General features: G+C 41.8%; 1 protein-coding gene across 1 annotated transcript; it reads right to left on the bottom strand.

The window, feature by feature from the left end:
• Positions 1-367: 367 nt before the first annotated feature.
• On the bottom strand, positions 368-21,554 carry rtel1 (regulator of telomere elongation helicase 1). Its single transcript, XM_055223374.1, has 34 exons — positions 21,416-21,554; positions 20,947-21,145; positions 20,086-20,179; positions 18,774-18,855; positions 18,414-18,474; positions 17,005-17,080; positions 16,852-16,936; positions 15,861-15,926; positions 15,209-15,365; positions 15,084-15,122; positions 14,935-15,010; positions 14,754-14,851; positions 11,861-11,916; positions 11,428-11,499; positions 10,600-10,678; positions 10,326-10,458; positions 9,262-9,375; positions 8,731-8,771; positions 8,568-8,653; positions 8,412-8,489; positions 8,264-8,341; positions 7,611-7,757; positions 4,883-4,998; positions 4,515-4,638; positions 4,258-4,450; positions 4,015-4,169; positions 3,159-3,254; positions 2,703-2,910; positions 2,475-2,609; positions 2,207-2,293; positions 1,757-1,876; positions 1,491-1,679; positions 1,292-1,414; positions 368-643 (listed from the first exon to the last, which is right to left on the bottom strand). The coding sequence occupies exons 1-34, from the start codon at positions 21,515-21,517 to the stop codon at positions 579-581; spliced, it is 3,630 nt and encodes a 1,209-aa protein (XP_055079349.1). The 5' UTR covers positions 21,518-21,554; the 3' UTR covers positions 368-578.
• Positions 21,555-22,332: the final 778 nt, after the last annotated feature.

Below are 22,332 nucleotides of genomic sequence, written 5' to 3'. Positions count from 1 at the left end.
TAGTCTTTATAAATTTATTCATAAAATTTGACCCATCTTTCCATGCTCGGGCAACCCATCAGGAGTGATGGGCCTCCAGGGACCCATCTCCAGATGTTGAGTTTGGCTTAGTCGGACCACTTGGCTGATAAACAGCATTATGAATCCGTATAGACCAACGTCACAGTCAATAGTCTTATTACATCAATTTATGGTCTGAACCAATATCCTAGATCGATGTTTCCTGGATCTGAGCAGATATGAAATACCGCTATCTGTGTGCCCTACAAATCAAAGATTGCACAGGTCCAAGTTAAGACTGAAGGTTCAGAGTAATAAAGGACAGAATAGAAGAAGCTTTGTTCCACAGAGCCAACACAAAACATTTAAATACTCAACAATTTATTTTCATAAAAATGCTTTAAATTAAACATTGATAAAACAAACCATAAATTACATAATCCAATTCTTCCATTCACTTCCATTGTGGTGCTTAGAATGTGCACAAGTTTCACTGGTCCCTGTCAGTCTGACGTGGAGGAAGAGGCATAATTAAAATCTCTGTTTAGAAGTCCGACCATTGCATGTTCAAACGCACATCACTTTCTTTGACTACGTGAGAAGAAAGTAGAGATCTTGCTTTGAGTCTTCACTGAAGGTGGTGCTGGAAAAAAAAAAAAATTCAACTTCAATAACTCAGTGACTTAAAAAGAGAGCGAGAGAGAGAGAGATCAATATGGAAAGTCAATTTCAACCAAAAAAAGAAAGCCACAAGCAGTAAAAGAGGCCCTCGCCCCGACATGTGCCAAAAATGTTAATACAGGTTTAATTTGACAACTTCTGCAATACTGAAACTCTCACATAGCCGTATTGATAGTTTGAAAAATGACATGGCAAATTTCCGCTAGTAGAGACAGGCAGAAAAAAAGCAGTCGGTGTTAAACATGCATCTAACCTAAAAAACAACAACAGCCCATGGAGTAAAACTGCCTCTTTCTGTTGAACATGGATAGGTAGGGGGCGATATACTGTTAACTGGTCAGAATTAGAGTGGGCACAAGTGATCTACATTTCAGTCATAAATTTAGTTCACTTTCTTGTCTCTCTGTGCCTTACCCTTGAGATACTTAAAAATGCATGTTCAAATTCCCTGCTGATGTCAACTTCGGTCCAAAAAGACATTACTTAAATGTTTTAGCATCATGGTTGTCTCTTATGTTATCTCCATATTAGAAGTATAATGACTTAACATTCATTTTTACATTAAATACTGAGTTTCTGGTATGGCGAGAAAGGAAGAAAAATGACTCACCACTGTCTGCAGGTTGTTCTTTTAATACACAGAGTTCACTGGGAACTTTGGTCTGACCTATCAGTGAGTCCAGCATGTCTTTATACTGTGCAACATGGTGAGACCGGAGGAACATTCTAAATCCTTTAAAAACAATAAAAAGCATTAGATTTGAGTCCTCTGAATTTAGACCGAGCACAAGCACTTTACAGAGACATACTGGCAAGGAGGTGGAAGTCCTCGTCCCTCTCGGTCAGCAGGCTCACCACCACGCTCACCAGTTGCTCGTAGTTGTCAGTTTGCTTGTAGCTGCGGATGGCTTGGAAGAACTGAGCAGATTTCTCAGCTCCCAAAGCCTTCTTCAAATCTGCCAAGAATGTGGCGTGGATTTCAGTCTTCGGAGCAGGAGCTAAGACAAAAATACTGTAAAATGAAGTATCATTTTTTTAAGTTAATACAGTAGAGGAAGTGTGATACTGAATATACCAGTTTGTGAGGGAATCAGACTTCCACATTTGAGGTGCTCCTGTCCCTGGTTCAGCAGCTGGGTGCTGAGCTGCTGCTGGGTGCTAATATGGCTGCATGAGGACGACTGCGCAGTCATTGCTAGACAAGAGAGGAGGTCACCATGGCAGCAGTGGAGATACATGCATTTACTACAGCAGCACACTTTTGAACAGGTTCAATCTGCCAAAGGTGGAGGGTAGCTAAGAATTATTATGGTACTTACACTGTTTAAAAGAAAATGTTTTGTCCTGATTAATATCTATGGAATTACAGGAGCATTACATGAAACCAAATTAGCGCAAAGTTCAAGGTCTTCTCTGTCAAAACAAATTTTGAAGTAACGTGAACGCTGTGAGCTCTGGAGGGGCAGGCTGTGAGGCGCGGAGGGGTAGGTTGTGAGGTGTGGAGGGGCAGGCTGTGAGTTCAGACCTGGGCTGAGGTGTGCTCCTCCCTGGTTCAGGTGCTGTGTGTTCAGCAGGCTGCAGGTGGACAAGGGAACAGGACACAAGCCATTTTCTGCAGCAAGAGAGAAAGAAAAGTACAACTTTATCTCCTGCTGTAAAAGCTTACCCACCGGGCCATGTTGGGCCAATAATGCACTAGAGGAACTCAAGTATCTTTGGAGCAATAGTAAACTATGAGAAAGCCACATGGAGAGCCAGGCAATGAATAAAAACAATGATCAAACCTCCCTGACCTTGTTGAATAAGTGCTTTCTTGTCCTCTTTTGACAGAGAGTGGTCTGGTTTGAAGCCACAGCTTTGTCCTGTGCACTGCCTGCATTGGTCATCAAACCTCTGCTTGTGATGAGGACGGACAAACTGGTAAAGACCTGTAGCACCAACAAATAACAACAGCCAGCGCTTGTGTTTATGGGTCGCACATCAACAGTCTCGCAGTACAACAGAAATGAGCAAATTATTACCACACAGAAGAGTGTGAGTGTTGGCATCCTCAGCCAACACAGACGTTTCCACCAGCAGTGTGTCCAGGTCATCCGTCTTCTTGTAGGTCTGCAGAGCCTGGATGATTCGCTCAAAGTGCACCTGGCTCAGAGTCTTCTTCATTTCAGCCAGAAAACCCTTGGCTCTGCTGGCTTTGCCTTTCTCACAAGTGTCAGAGGTGCTTCTTTTCTGCACAAAAAAAAGACATGTTCATATTTTGTACTAGCATTTGTGCAGGTACCTTGAAGCCACAGTTATTGTGTAAAAATGTTAACATGTAAACAACTGCGGACAGAGAGGATTGCTAGTCATGTTCTTCTCTACCAGTCACTCAATTTTTTAACAGATATTTTGTGTTAATTTTTTTCCTACACTTCACTCATAAAAGACTATTTCCCAAAGATGGCGAGCTCACATGAACAATGCTTTGTACAAACCTGTTCGTGGACTAGTTTGATTTTGCGCTTTCCTCCTCTGAGTTCTTCGTCGATCCTCTTGTCGTACTGCAGTGACAGAGTGGACAGTCTGCTTGCCTACACACAGAACCCAGTTGGAGCTGAACTCACACAACAGAAAACCGATTCTGTTGCCCAATGTTTGTGGTAATAAGGCTAATACATGCACAAAATAATCCAAACAGTGTAAAAAACAGAGCAACAGAAAAGCAGATTTAACCTGATTTCCAGTAGTTATAATAGGGATGGGACAAGGTCTCACAAGACAAAACTGACACACTTGTGCACATGTGAGAAACGTTCATGAGACTTTTTTCCCTGTGTTTGCATTGTGATTTGACAAAAAGGGGGTTGTTGTGGCAATTTTCATTCCTTGAGAAGCTGTAATTCCAAAAAGCAGTGCTACAATGGCAGCAAAAATATTAAAGTGAATAAAAAATGGTGAGGACAAAATTGTGAACTGGAGTGCATAATTTATTATTATTATTATTATTATTATTATGTAAAAATCAACAGAATTTAACCAAAGTTCAAATTTTTGGCTTGTTTGGTTGTTGTGACGCTTCAACCAATCAGATTAAAATCATTCTCATGAGTTCCACATTTTCTGATCACTTTCAGAGAGCCATTCCAGATTGAATCAGATAATCTGGTGTGACCCAGATTATCACATCCCACCCCTAACTGTAATATTGCGTGTGAGAGAAAGTTAACAGACACAACACGCCCCAACTCCAGTAAAGTGCAGCATGCATGTCTGCGGAGTAACACTCCGGATAACAAGAGATATTTAAGACAAAGCCTAACTGCAAAGCCTTCCCATTAGTGACTTGCATACCTTCTCCTCGCCCACCCAGGACTCATCACCTTGCCCTCCGAGTTGGTCTTGTTCCAGGGCATCCAGCAGAGAGGTGGGCCTCCTGTGGATCTCTGGTGCTCCGGACTCATAATTGATGCAGATTTTGGCCAACCCATTCGACCCACTGGGGTCATCTACACACACACAGAAGAGTGGCAACAAATATTGACTTCACATGAAATATTGACTTCACATGACAGCTGTAAAGCCCTAAGGACTCACCCAGCCTCTTCCTCTTCAGACTGGGTATGTGAGCATCCAAAGCTTTGGCTTTCTGTGGCTGCCAGCCCAGTGTGTCCTGTGTGCCTTGTGCTCTGTGTGGACCCTGTGCTCCCTGAACTGTGCTGGAGCAAGTGTTTGCTACATATGCTGTGGCCTCAGGCAGGACTGTGAGCTTCCTTTGTACAGAAGGTCTCTACACAGAGTAAACCAAACATTTAGAGGGTCATTGTTTATGATCATTCCTATCACACACTTACTATTTTCTGTGCCACACGGAAAAACTGCGACACATCCCGAACCACACTTCCAAAAGCTATATACGGGCGTACGTATGGCCGTACCCACTTAGGCAGCTGGGCGATGGCATTAGCACCTTTAAACCTGGAAAAAGAGAAAATTGCAACTATCTGAATACTTTATAGCATAACCATCCTATACTGTACATGACACATGACAAAAGCATGTTTGGTTGCTTTATTTACTTTATTCTCCAATCATTGTTCTTAAAGCCATTAAAAAGTGGAACTATTCAAATTGTAACTTGAAAGTACAGTTCACACTTATCTTTAAAGTTGAGTATCACAAAGTAATTAAAAAAGATATATGGAGATTGAGATCTATAAACCTCTCATCACAGAGAAAAATGGCTCCGTAGTCCTCCTTGTGGCGGATGACTCTTCCCACAGCCTGGTTCACTGCCCGGAACGCCTGCTGTCGGTACCACTCCTGTCCCGTCAGATACTGCTCCAAACACAGGGACATTGAGATCAACAGAGAGGAGGCCTTTCAATGCAAGCTGAACAATAATGTATGTATATTCCCTATAACGCCCAACACAATTTAAATCTTATATTACATAGCTCCAGAGTGCAACCACTTTGGGGTGCACATGTGCCTAAAATTTTGCACCTGTCAGATCCTCATCACTTCCTTCTCATGCAAAATTGCGGGAACTAGGGGAGATGAAGAGTTAGGGAGCTGCAAGAAGGCCCTTGAGCAAAACTAGATCTATTCGTAACAAAAATAAGATCAAAATAAATTCTAAAAGTTCACATTTTGTATTTAAATACATTTACATTTTTACTTTTTTTAATTGTTTCTGCAATAATTGTTTGCCTGAAGGTTAAGCTGCTGGTAAACCAAACCTGAATGCAATGAGGTGCGCTCATATGCAGCACATTCAAATGCGGCACGCAAACCTCTTATTTTGTGGAGGATTTTTGGCAAAAGAACAACCCCGGACTGGATTAACAGGAACAAACAACAACGTGGATCCCTAAAAGTTTGGACTTGCGTCGCTTGCCTTTATGGGCTGGACACAGACATATGTAAAGACGTCAGGCAGTGTCAGTGATGCTGTAGCGCAGATTCTGCTAGTGGGCATCCATGACATGGATGTGTTAGGCTCAGGAGGTTGCAAATGTGGTCAGCAGTGTGATTATTTCCACATGTAGAGGGCCAGTTTCATTATTTTACTCTAACACGTGCTCGTGTGTCATGTGTGATAAAGAGAGGCTGAGCTTGCTCGCGTCGCGAGTCAAAGTTTTTTTTTGTACCTTCACTTTGTCATATACACAAAAATACATAGGCTGAATGGCTATTAAGTAGGGAGGCTAATAACACAGGCAAAATCTGCATTCCTTGGAAAATAAAAAAAAATGCCCCCCCATCCAAAATTACACTCCCGCGGCAATGTCCTCTCTTCCAATTATAAATACAAGTTATATAACATTTAAACACATTTAAATTGTTTAATTGACAACTAAACGAAATAAGTGTTAATTTACTCAATCTGATCAGACTGCTAAAGCTCTTGTGCAGAGCTTAATACACACCACAGAACTCATAAGTTTAGCTTTTTCATCCATTGCTGGATGAAACACAGTATTTACCTTTAAAAGAGAAGCATCAAACCTGCAGATCCTCTACACAGTGTTTAGTTACTTAAATCAGGCTGCTGTTGCGCGAAGTAAAAAAAATATATTTAGATTGGAAAAGACATCAAAGATCACTATTAGGTGCAGAATGAGCCATCTTACTTTCGATTTCAATAGTTGAACTGTAAAGAGCACCTGTGACTGACTAGTTTTTGAAGCCAATATTTATTTAGTAGCTCTTTATTAAATTTATAGGCTTCCAACTCATTCTGTTTTAACTTAAAGAGAAGGTAATTCTTAATGTTATTTGATCAAATAAACAACTTCCAACAGATTGTAGATAAATTGTATATGTGGCTAAAAGTAACTAACCAGGTTATTTATTTAGCCCATATTGTTGAAACAATTTAAGGAGAATATATTACAATGGCTTAAATAAGCAGCACCCAACTTAAATCGTTAGTCTGGAGCCCTGTTATTACCGCATAAGGCAACATTTCAGTCCTACTCTATTCAACACCTACTGCTGTTGTGTCTCTGAGTAAGACACCTTGCTTGTGCAAATGTGTTGTGAGATCGAGTGAGAGTGAGTGATGGTTCAGGAGACAGCAGCGCAGACTGTTAACCATGTTTTCCTGATTCAGCTCAGGGGCAGCTGTGGCTTCAGTAGTAGTTTACATCTGAAGTATGAGGAACAAATGACAAACAGCCCACTAGGGCTGTGCCAAAAATCGAAAGACCGATAGATCATGATCTAAACTTTGGTGAATCTTGATAAGACATGCACATTTTAATTGACAGGTCTGGTGCTTATTATAATAATCCAAGTTACAGGAAGTTCCAATCCATTTATGAGTGAAACTTAAGACCTAATTTTGCGCACAGACACTGCGCATGCGCACTTGTTTCTGCTAATGTGCACATGCTATTAGTCTTAAAATATTGTAGTGTTCTAGTGTAAGGAAACATGCCAAATGTCTTCTAGTTCTTCATTTTCTGAACATAGGGGCTACTGTATGCCATAACCTGCACCAAAACAAGAGCAAAATAACAGCACTGTCAACTCACTTGAGCCGGTCTCCAAAACAGACCAGTGACTGAAGCAGTGCACGTTCACAATTTATGTCAACTTATCAACTTTACATACAAAACATTACATTAACGACACATAAAAAGTTACAAAAACAAAAAAAGGTGTCAACTCTGAGCTAAACACAAAATACCATATCATTACAATTTTGTACACACTCACTCTAAATTTTAAATGTAGATTTCTCCAGAATTATTGGCCAGTGGTCAATTTTTACTGATCCTGACACCCTGCTCTCTATGCCTGAAGTCCATATGTCTATGTTCTCAACAATTGGAAGAAAATCAAATCAAAAATCGAGAAAAATGGTTTCTGGTTCTTTTTTTCCTTTCCATATTGCCCAGTCCTACAGCCCACTCTAACTTTTTGAGGCACATATCACTAACCTTGACACCAGGAGTTTTCTTGCGGCACATCTCGTCCAGAAACTGCATCTTGAGAATGATGCGAGGGTCCATCTTTGGAGGAAAGGGCAGACCAGTGATGATCACCCCTCGGCCGTACGAGTCTGCGAAGTCCAGACCTTCACTGGCCTGGAGGAGCAACACACAGCTCAGCACACTGGGATGGACTTGGATGTTCAGTTTTACATCGATTAGAAATGTAGAAGTCATACAGTTGTGTAAAATTTAGGTTTATATACCTTTGTGACTTTCTACAGTTTTGACAATTCTATTTCATATTTGTGTTTTTAACTTCAATAGCCAAGATGAAATAAAGGCTTTTAAACTTTTTACTTGTTGTCTGATTTTCAACTCATGAGTACATGTATTGTTTTGTCTAAAGTCCTTTCATGCAAAGTCCAGAAAGAGTTTGGAAGTGTCCCTGACCGAAAGAAGAAAAACATGCCTTCTAAAATGCAACCATTAATTTTCAGCCTTGAGTTGCAGAATTACCACATTGGATACAAGTAGAACCGTTGCTTTTTAGGCTAAAACATATCCACAAGTAAGCATTTTGCATTTACAGTGAGCAATGACCAACTTCAAAAGTAGCAAGTAAAGGCCCAAGTATACAACAGAAAGAAGAGAACACCCACCTTTCCCCGACACACGGCAAAAAAGCTCCCTCCCTTTGACACTGGATTGTCCACTTTGTTGTAGTAGCCTTCAATAACCTGCAGGGTAGTGTTTAGACAGAGTTACACCAACTAATCCAGAGACAGCAGATTGGATCTATCCCAGTACCTCTGTGAAGGTGCCTTTGCCCTTGGGCTCCACAAACATGGGCTTCACGTGCTCAATACGGTCGGCCTGGCCCTTCTCCTGGAGAAACACTCACGATTGTTTATGAAAAAGTAAACTTGATGAAAAAAAGATGTTACATTTAATATTAGAACATACTCTCCAAAATTCAAGAGTTTTTTCCATTAGTGGGTAAGAAGGAAAAAACACAAGGAGACCATGGGGAACGACTCGACTCAAATTAGCTGCAGGAAAATAAAAAAGGGCAGATCCACCATTAATAAAGAGACGAATCAATCTGTTGTGTTATAAAATCTCTTACCTACAGTGCTACCCAACGACGCCATGTTTTCAGGCAGAAATCTAGCACAAAAAATGTACCGTTAGGTGTGGACATAAAGATTTCGTTCATTAATTCATTTGTTGCTTTAAAAAAGCATTATTATCGTTTAACTGTTAAGCAGCATGATTACAAAATAGAAATAACATGATAATCCATTTATTCTGAAATTTGATATCTCATGTTTGGGAGAGTTGTATTGTACGTGTATTTAGAGGCAGAGGAAGCCCACAAAGACACAGATTGAGCATGCAAACTCCACACAGAAAGGCCCTGTGCAGCATGAGAGCTGAATCCGGAACCTTTTTGCTGTGACGTGCAGCACCACCATGCTGCCCAACTAAAATTAATTACAGCAATTACAACGGCACATCACGTTTCATGGTCATTTTTATGCACAATGAAGACTGTAAAGGACATAGTATTTTCTTAATAATCCCTGCATCCTGTCCAAAGGTATGATGAACAATGTATGGGACACCTGTCCAAAGGTAAAATAAGGAGGAGACTCACCTCCTGTCAAACGCAGAGGTCAGCTGCACTCCATCAGGGCCTCTCTCGATTACACTCACAAAGATCTGGTCTCTCTCAATCACATGACCGTTCTCCAGGTGAATGGGGAAGTCTCTAAACATGAGCACTCAGCACTCAGCTCTCAGAAGAATTCAATAATTTATACAGAAATATTATCAAGATTTATCTAAGTAGGGCTTAATGTCAATATTTGAGCTTACTGACCCTTGTTGCTGGTTTTACAATGTCACTAGTCAAAGAGTGATTTCACAATTGTGTTAAAAACGGACTCAGAATTTTGCTGATATTGACATATTGTTGTGTTGATTCTCTGCTTGTGTTTGTTGGTGTACTATGTGATTTTTCTGGTGGAGGTCCCACCACCTGCTCATCTCCAAGATGCTAATGCTTTACCTGGACATTAAGATTGTCCATCTCCATAGATACTGGGCCAAGTTATATGTCCGATCATAGTTGGAACGCATGTTTCTTTGGAACAATAAAATCAGCTACATTGAATAAACGCAAGATAGAGGGGTTTAAAGCCATACTGTGGCAACATTTCATTAACACCTCTATAGACACAAATGCATGTTTCTAGTACCAAGACAGTGTCAAAACCTGTACATTAGTGAGCAGCCAGGTGCCTTTCAGCAAATATAACAGGTTTTCATGTATTTCTAAATATTCTTTGGTTTGGTGAGATAATACCTAAGGGCAAATATTTAGCATAGGTTTACATCAGTTATGTGTCAGTTTGAGAAAAAAAAAAAAAAGTACAAAAAAATTCAGTTTAAAACATTAATTTACCAAAATAAAGGTGTTCTAATCAAGTGCAATACAAGTTTTGGCCCTTGGTAACATTGTGATTGCGAGGTAACAGTTTATGAACATTTATAAACTTTTTATATTAACTACATTTTAGTGAAATTAGTAGTCTAATCTGTCATATGCACTTATAGTTATAGCCGCTAATACTACTAATAAAAATAATTTTAAAATAAAATTTAAAAAAATAAAATAATTCAGACAAAATAAACACTGAGTAACATGTAGTAACTCACATTCTCATTTCGGAGGTGAAGGAGGACAGAGGTGAAAGAGTCCCACTGGTCAAAATGATGCAGCGGACGCCCTGATTGACCAGCTCCTGCATGCTGAAGCCCGGAGAGAAGCACCAGTAGCTCAATATGTTACCTATGGAGTCACATGGAGACACATGGAGACAAAGAAAAGAGGCTGAGGATGACCTTCTATAGAGGGATGTTCTGGGGACACACACACAGAGGGTGAGAACCTACTATAGAAGGACACAGAGGCTGAAGAGGGCCTTCTCACCTTGTTTCTTTGATGTAGAGGAGGTCCAGAGATCTGTAGGCTGCTTTCTCTTTTGGGAAATGTCTTGATGAATATGAACCTGGAGAATGAAAGTGGTAAAGACAATAAAGAACACTTTCACACTTTATTTTCCTGACTATGTACAATGTTTTTTTTTAATCTTTACTACATAATTCTATACATCTCGCATCATCATCACAGCCTGGTCAAAAAAAAAAGTCACCACCTGGATTTAACTAAGCAAATAGGTATGAGTCAGGTCTAGGTTCAGCAACAATATGTGCTCAAAGAATGAGCTCAGCTGACTACCTGAATATACTGAATGACCAGGTTATTCCATCAATGGAGTTTTTCTTCCCTCGTGGCACGGGTATATCACAAAATGACAATGCCAGGATTCATCGAGCTCAAATTGCGAAAGAGTGGTTCAGGGAGCATGAAACATCATTTTCATACATGGATTGGCCACCACAGAGTCCAGACCTTAACCCCAGAGAATCTTTGGAATGTGCTGGAGAAGGCTTTACGCAGCGGTCAGACTCTACCATCATCAAAGCAAGATCTTGGTGAAAAATTATTGCAATACTGGATGGAAATAAATCTTGTGACATTGCAGAAGCTTATCAAAACAATGCCATAGCGAATGAGTTCTGTAATCAAAGGCAGTCCAACAAAATATTAAGAGTGACCTTGTCTTTTGGTGGTGACCTTTTTTTTTGGCCAGACAGTGTATATTTGATGTTGTCAGTCTGCATCTACAATGTTTAAAGTTGTAAACATGAAGAAATATCAAATGAGACAGTGTGCCCAAAAAAGGGCAGAGCAAACCTTAAAATGTGCAGTATTGGCTTGCATCAGCAGCTGCTGGTCTTTCTCAGCTGGTTCACCACAAAACACAAGCTATAAAAATGGAATTAGAAAATAAAATTTGTACAATTTACATAAATAGGACACTGAATGAAAATATCTACCTTTTCAGATCAATCCCATATAAAATAATGTGGAACTAACCACTAAATTCAATTGTCTTTGCATCTTAACTGAGTACCCTTTGCTTTAATTTTTCAGTAGTAAGGCCCATTTTCATTTTACTAATAAAATATTACAATATTATGGATGTTTTATACAAGCTGTGGAGTCTGCTAGAGCAAACTCACTAATCCATGTTATGTAAAAATAAATTATTTTATGGCAAATTCATATTCACAGATAAAGATATCGCTATAGATATCGCTATATATTGTGTAGCAAAGTGCAATACCTGAATGATGTCAGCCAACTTCTGCAGCCCGGTGGTGTTCAGGAAGAGTCCCTGCTCTGAAGAGACAGAGATGGATTGAGGGACTGAGCATCCTGACCGGTTTACACTCTGGATACTGAGGTGGTTTTGTTGTAGTGTATTCAAAAGTATTAAAAAGGTTTATGTAATAAATTATTTATGCTCTTTAAACTACCCTACACAATTAAGGTGGATAAGTTGATCAGATTTAACCATGTTAAAAACAGCATCAGATTGAGACAAATTTTGTTAAGGTGCATAGGTGAAGGAGGTTTGAAGAAATTCAGAACAACAAGTCTGGTATGTTCCCGCTTGAACTGACAGCTTATCGTGGTGGGGAAGTTTGCTTACCCGGGGCATTGAGCCCCTGGTAGGGTCTCCCATGGCAAACAGGTCCTAGGTGGCAGGTCAGACAATTCACAATACCTCTAGGAATAGTGACAAAACAAGCATTGTGACGTTGTCCGGTATGACGCAGAAAAGGGCCCCACCCTAGCGCCAGGCCTGAGGTTGGGGCTTCTGGCATAAGCCAGGGCTGGCTGGGCTCAGCCCGAAAGGACCACATGGGTCCATCCTCCTGTGGGCTCACCACTCATCGAGGGGTCCATAGGGGTCAGGTGCAAAGAGGACTCTGCAGCAGTCAATGACCTAGTTCACACGTGACGTGGAATGTCACCTCGCTGGGGGGGAAGAAGCCTGAGCTCGTGTAGGAGGTGTGATACTGACACTGGCTAGATATAGTTGTTACCGGAGTCCAAGGTGTGTGAGGACGTGAGCCCAACTCAAGAGGGGTTGGACCCTCCACTTCTTTCGTTGCCCTCGGGGACAGGCGGCAAGCTGGTGTGGGCTTCCTTACTGCCCCACAGCTCAGCCACCACATGTTGGAGTTTACCCTGGTGAATGAGAGGGTCCTTGCACCTTTGGGTCGGGACAGGTCTCAACTCTTCTTGGAAGCCAGTGACACCTGGAGAGGGGTGATCGGGAAGAACGCCTTCCCTGATCTGAACCCGAGTGGGGTTTTGTTATTGGACTTCTGTGCTAGTCACAATTTGTCCATAACGAACACCATGTCCATGCACAAGGATGTCAGTCAGTGCACATAGCACCAGGACACCCTATGACTGACTTTGTTGTTGTATCATTTGACCTTCGGCCGGGTGTCTTGGATATTCGGGCGAAGAGAGGGGCAGAGCTGTCAACTGATCACCACCTGGTTGTGAGTTGGATCTGCTGGTAGAGGAAAAAGTCTGACAGACCTGGCAGACTTAAGAATACCGTGAGGGTCTGTTGGGAACGTCTGGCACCACCCTCTCTCAGCAGGGCCTTCAACTCACACCTCCTGCAGCGCTTATCTCAGATCCCGGGGGAGGCTGGGGACATTGAGCTCGAAGCTCTGGTCGCAAGGTCACTGGTGCCTGTCGCGGCAGCAATCCCTGAACCTAGTGGTGGATGCCAGGGAAAGGGATGCTGTCAGGCTGAAGGAGTCCTATTGAGCCTTGTTGGCTTGTGGGACAGCTGAAGGAGCTGGAGGCAGCTGACAGGTAGCTCGTGCAGTCGCAGAGGCAAAAACTCGGGTGGGAGGAATTTGTGGAGGCCATGGAGGAGGACTGTCAGTCGGCCTCAACGCTATTTTGGCAAACCGTCCGACACCCTAGGAGGGGGAAGCAGTGCTTCACCAACATTGTTTATAGTGTGAGCAGAGAGCTGCTGAACCTGACGTCTTCCGAGGAGGAAATAGAGACTGAGGACTCGGAAGCAGACTCATCCATTACCCAAGCTCATGTCAATGAGGTGGTTGGCAAGCTTCTCGGTGGCAAGGCTTCGGGGGTGGATGAGATCCGTCCCAAGTATCTCAAGTCTCTGGATGTTGTGGGGCCGTCTTGGCTGACACATCTCTGCAACATCACGTGGCAGTCTGGAACAGTACCTCTGGACTGGCAAACCAGCAGTGGTCCCTCTGTTTAAGAAGGCGGACCAGAAGGTGTGTTCCAGCTACAGGGGAATTGCACTCCTCTGCCTCGCAAGTAAGGTCTATTCTAGGGTACTGAAGAGGAGAATCCGACCGATGGTCAAACCTCAGATTCAGGAGAAGCAATGCGGTTTTCTTGCTGGTTGCGGAACACTGGACCAGCTCTATACGCTTCATTGGGTGCTCAAGGGTTCAAGAGAGTTTTCCAAAAACACGTCCACATGTGCTTTGTGGATCTGGAGGCATTCGTGGTGTTCTGGGCACGTCCCACCTAGAGGAAACTCTGGTAAAGACCCAGAACACGTTGGAGGGACTATATTTTTTGGCTTTAAAAACATGGAGGAGCTTCACTGATTACAACTTGGATTGCTTTGCCTTGAATTTTCCACATTATTGTGGCCAAGCCAGTAGGCTTGTTAAAGCCTGACCTCATCAGATCTCAAAAACTAAGCAGGGCTGAGCCTGGTGAGGTTTGGTGAAGATTGACAGCCTTCCTTCTGTCAGTCTGGGGCAGCTATTGCTATAATCGTAGCTTACCACCAATGAGTGAATGAATAATGCTCTGTAAAGCGCTTTTTGTGCCTTGAAAGGCGCTATATAAATGTAATGGTTAATTAATGAATTAAAATTAAAATTATCTATTGCCATTGAGACAAGCAGATGACACCACCAGGCCAAATTACAGGTCAGAGGCGAGCCCATACACAGTCAGAAGGCATTTTTTAAAGGTATGTTATATATTAAAATATTGTTAAACTTTCCAAGAAAAGCATAACCCCTTAGAAGAAAAGTGATATACTGTAGCTTTAAATGAACAGAAGATGAAATACAACCTTTATGTTTCTGCTCCTTTATATGTGTGAAATAGGAAATGACCTGGAGTCTAAATAGGTGAGACAGACTCACGTCCAGTCAGGTAGCTTGTCATCTGCTCCAGCGCTTCATACACAGGGGTCTTTGTATTATAGTTTAAGTGAGCCCTCTCCAGCAGCTCATAGATGAAGCTGAGCACATGGGACACACAAAAACAGATGACAGGACTGTGTACTTTGTATCAGTGACTTTATACTACACTGACTGTACATACATGCCAGGTTTAGTGACGCCCTTCCCACTGGGGATTTCATATGAGTCTATGGCAGCCTCCAGGTCGAGAAGGATTTCTGCAGGAGATAAAGCACATGATGAGCACACCTATAGGCCAACATGGGAATCATACTGTGATGACATGCTCACGTTTGATTTTGGCTATGGTGGTGATATCCATCTTTAGACCTGTTGGAGCCCAGACAGAAGCAGAGTGTCAGCAGTGTGTGCAGTGTGTGGTGGCACCTCAGCATAAAACCCATGTAAAGTCTGACCTGTGCTGAGCAAGTCTGCGCTGAAGCTCTCTGAGGGGCCATCCCCGCGGCTCACCTCTTTGGTTTGCTCCACCAGCAGCCGGTCCACCGCAGTGATAGCAGAGGCCATGTCGTACGGGGTCAGGTCAAAGGATGTGGACTCCTCACATGTCCTCTCCTGTAGGACACAGTCAAGTAACACCCACAGTACTTGATTTATTATCGTCAAAGATCCACTATTACAATAGAATTAAAGAAGCACTTTGAAAACATTTTGCTGTTCACGTAGGGAAATTTGTCCTCTGCAATTCGCCCATCCTTCAATGCCACTGGGGCACCTCCGGAGTAGTGAGCACTGCAGTGCAGTGCTCCATAATCTTAAACTACCGGTAGTCTTTATCAGGAGGACCTTCATTGGATGATTTGACCTATTGTGCATTTTTTAGGTTGATGGGGGAACCCGGAGGAAACCCACCCAGAGAGAGAACATGCAAACTCTGCACAGAAATGATGAAACCCAGAACCTTCTTGCTGTGAACCGTGAGTGCTAGCCACTCAGCCACCGTGCCACATGAAACCATACTATTGGATAACGATGAGAAAAATGCCTAGTGAAATTATTCCAGAAGTTGATCTGACTGGAAGGAGAATTAAAAGAAATATAGAGACTTACCACATTATGTGCTTCATCAAAGATGACTACAGCTTTACTAAGCTCAATATTGTGTGCCCTGCGACTCTGGAAGACAAACAAATGTGCCGGAGCATATTTTTAATATATATTGAGTACATCTTTTCAACAAAATGCAAACAGTTAAGAAAAAGCAGAAAGATATGAAAAACAGTGGTTTGGCCTGGTCAGATGCTACAGAAGGGGAGAAATCATGAATCAGTCTGTTTTAAATGTGCATGCAGAGTGATTTTTGAAGCAGGGAGCAGCCTACTCTCCCAGTGTCACCCAAACACCAGTCGTGGGTGCCATGATAATAACCCTACAAAACAAGTGCGCACATTCAATAACCAGTCTATGTCTTTCGCTCCCTCCTGTCTGTCAGTGCAACGTGGACCTGTCACCAATCTCAATGAATGCGTTCAGGACAGTCAGGATGCATCCACCGCCCCGTGTAATAAAATGTTTTCATTAGTTTTGAGAGTGGGAAATCCTAAACAAAGTGAGAAGATGATGTTATTCAGTAAACCACAAAACTGAGCAACAGCTCTTTGGGATACAAAACTAAATGCCGCGGACATCAGATGGAGGTCCGCGTCTCCTTTCTCTCGCTGTCCTCGTCTCCCGTGTGTCAGGTGTAAAATGGAAGTGTGCAAACTGGGAGCAGAGGAGAGACGGAGGGGTGAGCCTGGAGGAAAGGCACCGAATCGTAGGGATAACCAGGAAAAAAGTTAAACTAGATGTATGTGACTATTTTGCAAGCACATATATGAGGGTGTGCATGCTTTGAGCTGTGCATGCACACAGATGCGCATGGAGGGCCTGTCACCTCGTGCGTACCTTCCAAAAAATCTTGTGGGCACCCCTGCACACTGTTACAAGCGCCAACAAAGATTCAGTTCATTGTTTCGTGATTGACCTTAGCCCGCATGCACCAAAATCACATGGACATTTAATTAATTACAAAATGTGACTTGTAGGTAATTTTTTTTACCTTGGGGTCCAGCAGGTAGTTGTAGGGCATGAAGATGATGTCGGCCTGCTGCTTGAGGGTGCGGGACAGGTAATAGGGGCAAACTCTGAAGAGCACAAATAGGCCTCTCAAAGACTGCACTGCTCTGACATAACACACATGCACTAGACCTACCTCTGCTTAGAGCCATATTTCACCAGGTCTTCCACGTCCAAAATGGAGTTCGTCAGGTTGCAGTCAGTGCTTTTTTCTAACATTAATAAGTCAAGACAAACTTTAAGATCAAGTTTCAAAAATAATAATGCAACTGTCTATCAATCTTGCCTGGGATCCAGAATAGACACTTCAGTACTTTAAGAAGATGTGAGTCTGGTCAACAATGAATCTGTTTCAAATGGGCGTGATTGACAGGTGGATTAGCCAATCAGGGTCCATATCAGAAATAATAAAGTAGCAACAAAATATCACAGGAGGCTGAAAAACATTGCAGATTTCTGCAGAATCAAACTCTGATCATCTAAGGCAGTGGTCCCCAACCACCAGGCCAGGGACCAGTACCGGCCTGTTACGCATTTGCAGCCGCACAAAAACAGCAAATACTTTATCAGTGACCGCATCTTCTCCGACGTAACTTTCACCCGTTCCCCATGACACGCTAATAAGCTTGTCCAAACATATATAATGAAAATCCTGATAGGAATCAGAATCCGTTTGATACAATGGCAGGTATAGTACGTCTGTGCTAGTTATGCTCTTGTCCTCCATGATGACGTATCACGTATAATACATCGTACAAAGGTAGCCAAAAATGTGCCAAAAACAAAAGTCTTTGGAGAGCTTTTTTGCAAAGGGGAAAAGGACAACTGAGGAGCCAGAAGAGGAGCCTACACCCTCCAAGAAAAAGGAAGTTAAATTTAACAGACAATACCAGGAGTCCTACTTAAAATATGGGTTTGTCGCTACAGGTGACTCTCACACTTCTCTCTCAGAGTCCGCTCTGCCAAGGAAAAGCAAACGAGGCAATGAAACCTTCAAAACTGCTTTGGCACATTGTGACTAAGCACCTGGGATTAAAAGATAAGCCTTTAGAGTTTATTGAAAGAAACAAACGTTAACAAGAAGGAAAGAAGAAACAAGTGCAGGGCTCCCACTGATTCAGCGATATAGTGAGTTGTATTTTTTTTGCACTTAACTTATTTTTGCCATATTTATCTGCCATGCGTAGATGGCTGGTCTGTGAAGATAAAACCTATATTATTCCGGTCTGTGGTGCAAAAAAGGTTGGGGACCCCTGATCTAAAGTGAGAGACATTTGATTTTATTTGCAAATCATGTGACCAATGATCTCATTCAAAGTGTACCTTTCTTTGATCTCCATGTGTCACAAAAAAAAAAAAAAAAAAAAAGGATCTGATTGCACAATCCCGTTTGACCGGGCTTGAGACACAAAGGAGGACATGGGGACGAGACGGATATCAATCTGTATAAAAAATACAGAGAGATTTCTGGATTTCCCAGGCAAGTATCAATCCACACTTGAAAGACACATTCGAAATTAGACTAATCAAAAGTGTCAGTGATACCTTCAACATTATTGTAGTAGACACAGGACCTGGTAGAAACTTTTGCTCGGCACATGTGAACCTGGAAAGTTAAAAGAAAAAATAAACACTTAAAGTGTGTTAGAGTTAAATATTAATATTTGGTGATTTTAATGCAAACATTTGCAGCTTTGTGTTCAAAAACACAAACCAAGTGTGTGCTACCTCCAGTTGCCACTGCAATTCCAATTGCTATGTAACATCACACAGGACTGCCCTGATTAAAGCCAGGTGTTCAAAGTCTAACAGCTTTAGACAGAGCAAAGCCCACAGTTAGCATCACACCCCCAGGAATGTTGGGATCAGCTGCAAAGCATCAAAAAAGGCTTTGGGGTGGGGCACCTTGACATGGTTGCTCTCTTGACGCATCACTTCGGGGTTGACACACAGCTGCTCTCTGGATCCCAGCACACACACTTTGGGCCTGGACAGCACAAACAGAGCAGACATTCTTTATCTGGAGACCGAAATACTGCTAATAATAATGTTTTATCTGCCCCTCATATTTACACATTATAAAGATCTACAACTGATAAAAGGGAAACATGCGCAGCAAATATTATATAAAGCACAGCAACAATAAGAAAGTGACTTTATGAAACAATACAGCCAATAAAGTGACTTTATGAAACAATACAACCAATAGAAGCTGAGTACGATTTAAATGTCATGAGTTCATCTCTCTCACCGTCATTTGACCTTTTGTCATGTTCATGGGCTCTTATTTGTACAGCTTGACTTTATATAATTATACATTTACTTACATTTTACTTGTACAAACACAAATCTGCATATTCTTACCATGACACATTTTTAATTAAAGGCGCACTACATAACTTCTGGTTGAGGATCCACCACCTGCCTGTCTCCTTGGAGATGTTATTCCTGGAATCTTCCACAGTAATGGATTTTTAAAAATCTAAAATATCTCCATAGAGATAAGCAGGTAAAGTCACCCAGTAAGGTTACAGGTCAGTGGCTGCAATTTAGGAAGGATTGCGTAGGAAACTCCAAATTTAGAAAACCCTGCGTCTGAAGCCAAGGGACAAGCACATCAACACCCAGGCACAGAACAGTGCAGTTAGAACAGAATTTAAGGATGCAACACATCAGACACATATCAGGTGCTCTTATTCTGCCAGGATCCTAGCTGTCGTAGAGATAACCAAAGTGCTGCACTTAATATAAATTGTGTGTCTGGTGCAGAGGGCGCCTATACAATGCGTAGAGCGTAAGCAAGCTTTATAAATGGGGCTCTTGTTCTGTAGAGGCGAGCCTGCTCACAATAACAATGCTTCTTTTGAACGGATTTGTTAGCAATAAGAACACCTCTGGCTGAATAAACAAAATAGATATGCTTAATGCCATAGAGTTTACATGCCTTGAGTAACACTCCAGGCAAGTACATTTCCATGGAAACAATCAAAAAGGTTGCATAGTGCACCTTTAACTTTTGTTGGTTGTGTGTGTGGGGGGGAAAAGGCACATAGTTTTGCTTTTATTTGTTTTTTGTGATCAAGAATGGCATTTATACTGTATGTTTGAGTCCCAATGATGTCCCTCAGGGTTCAATAAAGTCACAAACATAGCTGCAAAAATCTCAAAGTAGTCTCATCTACACAATTCCACTATGCACTGCTTTGTCTGTACTTACCTATATGTGGTGTTCTTTAACTCACTGATGACTTGTGCCAGCTGTGAGTGGGTTCGTGATGCATAGATGATCTTGGGAATATCTGTATAGTAAGCTGGGGATGAAAAAGACAAATGAGTCATGTTCACAACATTCAAGAATTTGATAATCATTTCAAATGGAGAACAGGGGGGTAAAGCTAACTGTGAGCACTGCTTTGTCGGAAGCTCTGTTAGTCAACTTAGACTGACCATGAAGAACTGACTTAGTTGGAACTCAAAAATCTCTCTCAAATAACACTTTATGCTGCGTTCCAGGAAACTGGGGTAGGTGGGTTATTTCCCATTTGAATATTACGAGTTACAACCTCATAGCGTTCCAGCTGAATTTACTTAGGTTAAACCATAATCTAAAGAAATGTGCAGTGGGTGCCCTTCCATCATCTCCGAGTTCACCAGTCGGAATCATCAGTTTGAGCGCCATTCCAAGGCACAAGCTGACATTAGTAAGCAAACTTATAGCAGTTTTCCCGTAAGCCCCCTTCACTTTTTTTTGTTTAAAATCAAGCATCTTAACGGGAGAGTAGACATTCATACTGGTATTTTTTTCTGTTTCAGATCATAAACACTTATATGGTTGAGCAGCGAAACGTCTTCACTCCTACAAGATTTGTCTAGTTGACAGATTTAACTTCATTGTTTGCTATACTTATATGGTTAATTTTTCCTCATGTTTGTATTCCATTTACATACCATCACACTAAATATTCAATAATTTTAACAGAAAATCCACAGTTGTATTCGTTCTGAGCTGGACTGGGATGAATCCTAAGACATGCTTTCAACTGTTCACAATCACAGTATTTGAAGGAGCAGGACTTACTGGTGGAGTCTCCATCAGTGGCTGCGTTGCCCCAGGATGCCAGTGGAGTGTTGGGGAACATTTCGGCCCCCTTCAGCTGGTCTGCGATCTTCCGGGCAGAGATGGTGTCCTTAAAGTGCTCCCTCCAGGCCAGGGTGGCACAGAGCAGACACAGGGTTTTGCCTGTGCCAGTGGGGCTCTCCAGAATGCCATTCTTTTTCTGTAAGAGCACATACACCAGTCCACAATGGTCTTAAACCTGCTCTATGTAACTTTTCAGGTATAAGTCTATTCATTAAGTTCATGTCCATAATATCTCTCCCCTGATTTCTCTCATTTCTCTCTCTTTTAAGTATTGTCTCCATGGAGATTTAACATTGAGTTTTATGCTTTACTTTGGAACATGTTCAGGTTGCTGAGGTTATATATTTGGTCCAGGAGGCTGTGTTTGTCTTGTTTGTGTGTGTGTGTGTGTCCGTGGGGGGCTCACTTGCTGCAGACACTCGATGACTCGGCTCATGTAGTCCCGCTGACAGTCGTACGGAGTGAAGGGAAACCTCACAGTGACGCCGTGCACATTTAGCTCCGACATGATGCCGCGGGCTCGGGTAACTCCAGTCCACTTCAGACCGCCTAGGTTCACTTCAGCCCGCCTCAGTCCACTTCAGTCCGTCTGAGTCCACTTCAGTCCGTTTCACACGGGTCTATAAGCACACGTGAAGCAGGGAGCGGTTTTACTGGTCAGAACATACTGAAAAGAATCGCCCCAAACTATTACCAAACACACAAGTCGCGGGTTTTCGTTTATGCATAGTGCGCAGGCGCAGTAACGTGCAGCGTTTAAGGGTGTATGAAAATCCAATACCTTTGTACATTATCATTACTGTATATGTTATATAGTTTCAAATGAATAGAAATGTAATTGACAATATGAATATTGTGTTCTTATTGGCTTAATACCATATTCATTGTTGTAACATTTTATGAATGAATTTAAACTATTTTACTTCTCCTTGAAATTTCTTCAATCTGTCTGTGCCAAGAAAATTTTGTATTCGATGTCTCAGGTCCTTTTGTTTTAATTTTGTTTTTATGGTCTAGATATGGTGTGCTCCTTTTTTGTGTCTTACAGAAGCTGTGTTCCCCATGTTTGATTGTTTGTATGTTATTTCCTCTACGTGTTTTGTAATAAGAACGTTAAATTTAAAAAAAAAAAAAAAAAAAAAAAAGTAGCTTCAAATTATGTGATTTTTAAGTTTTACCCACTTGTTTCCTTTTATTTTAATGGTTTAATTTATATAATTTTATTTTTATATGTTCCCCCGTTTAAAGGGTTCATGTTACGTTATTTTCAGATCTTTGTTATAATGTTGTTTCCTCATCAAATGCATACCCAGGGTTGTGTTT

The sequence above is a fragment of the Periophthalmus magnuspinnatus genome, chromosome 7 (assembly GCF_009829125.3).
Source record: "Periophthalmus magnuspinnatus isolate fPerMag1 chromosome 7, fPerMag1.2.pri, whole genome shotgun sequence".
Taxonomy (NCBI): domain Eukaryota; kingdom Metazoa; phylum Chordata; class Actinopteri; order Gobiiformes; family Gobiidae; genus Periophthalmus; species Periophthalmus magnuspinnatus.
Note: the sequence above shows the minus strand (reverse complement) of the source record. Positions and strands in the feature narration are given on the sequence as shown.

Excerpts from the sequence above, each read along its gene's own strand:
- rtel1 (XM_055223374.1), bottom strand. The coding sequence starts at position 21,517 with ATGTCGGAGCTAAATGTGCACGGCGTCACTGTGAGGTTTCCCTTCACT. Across the intron at positions 21,146-21,415 it reads TCATCGAGTGTCTGCAGCAA|AAAAAGAATGGCATTCTGGA; the intron begins GTGAGCCCCCCA and ends GTGCTCTTACAG. Across the intron at positions 8,490-8,567 it reads AAACTCTTGAATTTTGGAGA|GAGAAGGGCCAGGCCGACCG; the intron begins GTATGTTCTAAT and ends GTGTTTCTCCAG.